Source organism: Penaeus vannamei, chromosome 39 (assembly GCF_042767895.1).
Source record: "Penaeus vannamei isolate JL-2024 chromosome 39, ASM4276789v1, whole genome shotgun sequence".
Classification (NCBI taxonomy): domain Eukaryota; kingdom Metazoa; phylum Arthropoda; class Malacostraca; order Decapoda; family Penaeidae; genus Penaeus; species Penaeus vannamei.
In genome coordinates, this window is record NC_091587.1 from 10534390 (window position 1) to 10540267 (window position 5878).

Below are 5878 nucleotides of genomic sequence, written 5' to 3' on the forward strand. Positions count from 1 at the left end.
AAAAAAACTTAAAAACCCTGAAATCCTTTAAAAACCCTAACAACCCCTAAAACCCTTAAAAAAAAACACCCCCATGAAACCCCACTGAAACCCCCTAAAAAATCCTCCTAGAGTGAACCAGAAGATGCGCGGGATGATCAAGAGATGCAGTGGTTTCTCCAACGTCTTCAAGGAGGACGATGAGGCTTACTGCGCCCACTGGAAGCCTCCGACCAACCTCACGAAGGATTCTCCGGACTGCAAAATTCCAGAGTTCAAGTGAGAGCTTTTTGAGGTTGGGGGAAAGGGGGGGGGTTGTAGGTTGTGGGGTTGGATGGTCGTGTGTTTATGTAAATATGGTTGTGGCCGTTGTTATTGAATGTTATTGTTATTGCTGTTGTTGTTGTTGTTATCATTGTTATTATTATCATCGCTATAATCATTATTATTTTGATCACCTTCATTATCATTATCATCATTATTATCATCATCATCATTATTATTATTATTATTGTTATTATATATTTTTTCTAACCTCTCTCTTCTTCCTTCCCCTCCTCCCGTTCCTCCTCCCTTCCCCCTCCCTTCCTTCCCTCTACCTCCTCCCCCCCCCTTCCCCTCTCTCCCCCTACCTCCACCCTCCCCCCCTTCCCTCTCTCCCTCTCTCCTTCTACCTCCTCCCCCTCTTCCCTCTCTCCCTCTACCTCCCTCCCTCCCTCCCCCCTTTCCTCTCTCCTTCTACCTCCCTCCCTCACCCCTTCCATCTCTCCCTCTACCTCCTCCCTCCCCCCTTCCCTCTCTCCCTCTACCCCCTCTCTCCCCCCCTTTCCCTCTCTCTCTCACCCCCTCCCTCCCCCCTCCCCTTTCTCCCTCTACCTCCTCCTCCCCCTTCCCCCTCTTCCCCCTCCCCCCTCCCCCTTCCCCTCCCTACCCTCTCTCCCCTCTACCTCCTCCCCCCCCCCCTCCACACAGTCACACCTCCGGCCTGGACCTGAGCACCCTCCCCACCGTGGGGTTCCTCGACGTCTACGGCCCCGGGGGTTACGTCGTCCACCTCAACGGGTCTTCTCGCAGCCTGAGGGAGAGGTTGACGTTCCTCCAGTCGAGGGGTTGGATCGACCGCCTCACTCGCTACGTGGTGGTGGAGTTCGCGTCGTATAATGCGCAGGTGAGGTTGAGGGGGAGGGGAGGTGGGGTGAGGGGATGGGGGAGGTTGGGTGGGGTGGGAGGAGGTGGGGGAGGTTGAGTGGGGGTAGGAAGGTGGGGAGGGGGAATGGGTGAGAGGAGGTGGGGGGAGGTTGGTGGGAAGGGGGGAAGTGGGGAGGTTGGGTGGGGGAGGTGGGAGGGGTGGGGAAGGGAAAGGTAGGGGTTGAGTGGAGTGGGGAGGTTGGTGGGGGGGATTGGGGGATGGTGTTGGTGTTGGAAATGGTGGTGGAAGTGACATAAACTGCTGCCATGACAAACAGAGATGATAAACGAAGCGACGATACTGAAGTCAATAAAGATAATATCCATAATTGATAATGAAAAATAATATCCATAATTGATAATGACAATGACGTCCGCATTAATAACTTTCCTGTACACCCCCCCCCCCCCAGGTCAACCTCTTCGGCCTCTCACACATCATGGCGGAATTCACTCCAGGTGGAGGAGTAACACCGAGTTTCAGGTCAGTGTTGTTGAAGCTTTTGCTGTCGCCATCTTCATTAGGATTTTTTTTGCCTTTGATGATCATTATTATTATTATTATTATTATTATTATTATCGTCTTTGTTATATTTTGCACTCCCGTTATTATCACCCCCTTCTCTTATTACCCCTTTATCGCCCATTCGCAGATTCACCGGCATTAGGCTCCTCCCCCACCACGATTCCTTCGGCTTGTTCGTAATGGTGTGCGAGGCTTCGTTCGTCGCCTTCATCGTTTACTACACGTTCAGAGAATTTCGTCAGCTCTGTCGGAACAAAGTGGAGTATTTCAAGTGCTATTGGTCCTATGCTGAGATCGCCATCATCGTCACCTCGTATGCTACGATTGCTGTCTATGTGGCGAGGTATGTGTTCGTTTTGGGCGGTGGGGAGGGGGGGGTAGGAGTGAGAAAGGGTGGGTAGGAGGGAGGGAGGGGAGGAGAGGGGGGTAGGAGGGAGGGAGGGGAGGAGAGGGAAGGGCGGAAGGAGGGAGGAGGGAAGAAGAAAGAGAGAGAGAGTGAGAGGGAGGGAGGGAAAGAGAGGGAAGGGGTGAAAGAGGGAAAGAAAGAGAGAAGGGGGGGAGAGAGAAAGAGAAATAAGCAAACAAAAAGTGGGGGGGGAAGTTAAGAGAGAGAGAGACATAAATAGACAGATTGACAAATAGATATACAGACAAAGAGAGAGAGAGAGAGAGCAGGGAAGAAGGGACAGAGAAAAGGAGACAGACAGTTAATGTGTGTGTACATGGGGAGTTTTTAAAAATATTTTAAAATAAAATTACGAGAAAATGTACATGGATTAAATACCATTGCACCAAAAACAGTTAAAGAACGTATTTGTTTCTTCTTCCTACCCTCCCCTATATCCTTCCCCTCCAACCCCTCTTCCCTCCGTTCCTCCCTCCCCTCCTACCCCTGTCTCCCTCCCTCCCTACCCCTCTTCCTCCCCTCCCTCCCTCAGACACTTCGCCACGGAGTCGGTCGTCGAAGTCTTCAACCTCACCCACGGAAACGGATACGTGAACCTCCAGTACGCGGCTTCCCTGGACGAACTCTACTCCTACCTGGTGAGCTTCATCGTGTTCGTATCCACGCTCAAGTTCATCAAGCTTCTGCGGTTCAACAAGAGGATGGGTGAGTGTGAGGGGAGGGGTTGTGGGGGGGGGGGGAGGGGGGAGGAAGAGGAGGAGGAGGAGGGGTTGATTTGGTGTGTGTTTGAATGTTTTTTTGTGTGTGTGTGGCATGTTTTGTTTTGTTTGAATGTTTTTGTGTGTTTGAATGTATTTTGTTTGTTTTTAGGGCTTGTTTTTGTTTTGTTTGAATGTTTTGTTTTGTTTTTGTTGCTTGTTTTTGTTTGATTTTTTTTGTAGCTGTTTGTTTTTTGTGTTGTTTTGTTTGATTGTTTTTACTTAATGATTTTTCTGTCATTTTGTTTTTCTTTTATTTCTTGTTTTATTGTTTTGTTTGTGTTTTGTGTTCATTTCTTTATTGATTTTTTGTCATTTGTTTTCCTGTTCGTTCGTTTCTTTGTCGCTCATTTGCTTGTTTGTTTATTTCTGTTTGTGATGTGTTTTTTATTCATATGTTTGTTTTTTACTATTGCATGATATAACACTAATAATAATATTGACAAAGTATTCATAAAATGTTTGTTGCTTGTCTTGAATTTGCAAAATATGTTACGACTTTTTTTTCTTTCTTTCTTTCTTTCTTTCTTTCTTTTTTTTCTTTTGTTTTGTTTACACTTAATAATGGTTTTTTTATTTGTTTTTTTTTTGTATATCAATTTTCGTCTATCCATTTTTGTTGCAACACGGCATAGTAAGATAAATTTGGTGAATGGATAGAAAAGAAAAATAGATATTGTTCTTGATTATTCTTATTTATTCATTTGCAGAAGCATTTATGCATTTTTGAGCTTTAAAAGAAAATGAGTAAATAGATTGATAAACAGCCATTTTGTAATGATAATAGTAATGATGGTAGTAATAATGTTGAAAATTATAATGAAAATTATAATAATGATGATAAGGATAATTACAATGATAATAAAAGTAATGCTAATAATAACAAAAATGATAATAACGATAATAATAACAATAACAAAATGAATAATAATGTTGATAATAATGATAATAAGGATGATAACAAGAACAAAACATAATATTGATAACAATGATAATAACAACAAAAATAACGATAATGGAAATAACAACAACAAACGAATCATAACAACAATAACAATAATAATAACACAACCCTCTGAACTCCTTCCTTCCCAACAACACCAAAGAACAACATCAAACAACAACAACAATAATAATGATAATACTTACCCCCCTTAACACCTCCCTTCTTATCTCCCATATCTCAGGCGTGCTAACAGCCACCCTCCGCCAGTGCTGGGACGACCTCAGCGGCTTCCTTATCGCTTTTATCATCTGTTTCTGTTCGTTCACCGGCATGTTCTATCTCCTGTTGAACAGCCAACTCGAGAACTTCCATAACTTCGTCATCTCTGTGGAGACTTGTTTTAGTATGATGTTGGGTAAGTGAAGTTGGCGAGGTTTTGAGGTTGGGTTGGGTTGAGTTTGAGGTTGGGTTGAGTTTGAGGTTGAGAAGGGTTGAGTTTGAGGTTGGGTTGGGTTGAGTTTGAGGTTGGGTTGAGAAGGGTTGAGGTTGGGTTGGGGCATGTTTTGGTTGGGTTGAGTCTGAAGTTAGTTGAGGTTAGGTTGGGTTGGGTATGTTTTGGCTGGGTTGGGTTGAGCAGGGTTGAGGTTAGGTTGGGATAGGCTTGCATTGGGTTGGTATGGGCTTGTATTAGGTTGGTATAGGCTTGCGTTGGGTTGAGTATAGGCTTGCATTGGGTTGGTATTGGCTTGCGTTGGGTTGAGTATAGGCTTGCATTGGGTTGGTATTGGCTTGCGTTGGGTTGAGTATAGGCTTGCATTGGGTTGAGGATAGGCTTGCATTGGGTTGAGTATAGGCTTATGTTGGGTTGGTATATGCTTACGTTGGGTTGGTATAGGCTTGCATTGGGATGGTATAGGCTTGCATCGGATTAGGATAGGCTTGCATTAGGTTGAGTTTAGGCTTGCGTTGGGTTGAGTATAGGCTTATGTTGGGGTGAGTATAGGCTTGCGTTGGGTTGAGTTTAGGCTTGCATTGGGTTGAGTTTAGGCTTGCGTTGGGTTGAGTATAGGCTTGCGTTGGGTTGAGTATATGCTTACGTTGGGTTGGTATAGGCTTGCATTGGATTAGGATAGGCTTGCGTTGGGTTGAGTATAGGCTTGCATTGGGTTGGTATTGGCTTGCGTCGGGTTGAGTATAGGCTTGCATTGGGTTGAGTATAGGCTTGCATTGGGTTGAGTATAGGCTTATGTTGGGTTGGTATATGCTTACGTTGGGTTGGTATAGGCTTGCATTGGGATGGTATAGGCTTGCATCGGATTAGGATAGGCTTGCATTAGGTTGAGTTTAGGCTTGCGTTGGGTTGAGTATAGGCTTATGTTGGGGTGAGTATAGGCTTGCGTTGGGTTGAGTTTAGGCTTGCATTGGGTTGAGTTTAGGCTTGCGTTGGGTTGAGTATAGGCTTGCGTTGGGTTGAGTATATGCTTACGTTGGGTTGGTATAGGCTTGCATTGGATTAGGATAGGCTTGCGTTGGGTTGAGTATAGGCTTGCATTGGGTTGGTATTGGCTTGCGTTGGGTTGAGTATAGGCTTGCATTGGGTTGAGTATAGGCTTATGTTGGGTTGGTATATGCTTACGTTGGGTTGGTATAGGCTTGCATTGGGATGGTATAGGCTTGCATCGGATTAGGATAAGCTTGCATTGGGTTGAGTTTAGGCTTGCGTTGGGTTAAGTTTAGGCTTGTATTGGGTTGAGTTTAGGCTTGCGTTGGGTTGAGTATAGGCTTGCGTTGGGTTGAGTATATGCTTACGTTGGGTTGGTATAGGCTTGCATTGGATTAGGATAGGCTTGCGTTGGGTTGAGGATAGGCTTGCGTTGGGTTGAGGATAGGCTTGCGTTGGGTTGAGTTTAGGCTTGTGTTGGGTTGGTATATGCTTACGTTGGGTTGGTATAGGTTTGCATTGGGATGATATAGGCTTGCATCGGATTAGGATAGGCTTGCATTGGGTTGAGTTTAGGCTTGCGTTGGGTTGAGTATAGGCTTATGTTGGGTTGAGTATAGGCTTGCGTTGGGTT

General features: G+C 45.2%; 1 protein-coding gene across 1 annotated transcript in view; it reads left to right on the forward strand.

Moving 5' to 3' along the window:
* Window positions 1–4226, forward strand: part of LOC138859936 (polycystin-2-like) — a 10683-nt gene extending 6457 nt beyond the window's left edge. Inside the window, exons 2-7 of the mRNA XM_070116445.1 lie at window positions 112–258; window positions 952–1147; window positions 1581–1651; window positions 1821–2036; window positions 2632–2804; window positions 4045–4226. Of these exons, the coding sequence (XP_069972546.1) occupies window positions 112–258; window positions 952–1147; window positions 1581–1651; window positions 1821–2036; window positions 2632–2804; window positions 4045–4226 (985 nt within the window). The remainder of the gene's footprint in view (window positions 1–111; window positions 259–951; window positions 1148–1580; window positions 1652–1820; window positions 2037–2631; window positions 2805–4044) is intronic.
* The last annotated feature ends 1652 nt before the right edge of the window (window positions 4227–5878 follow it).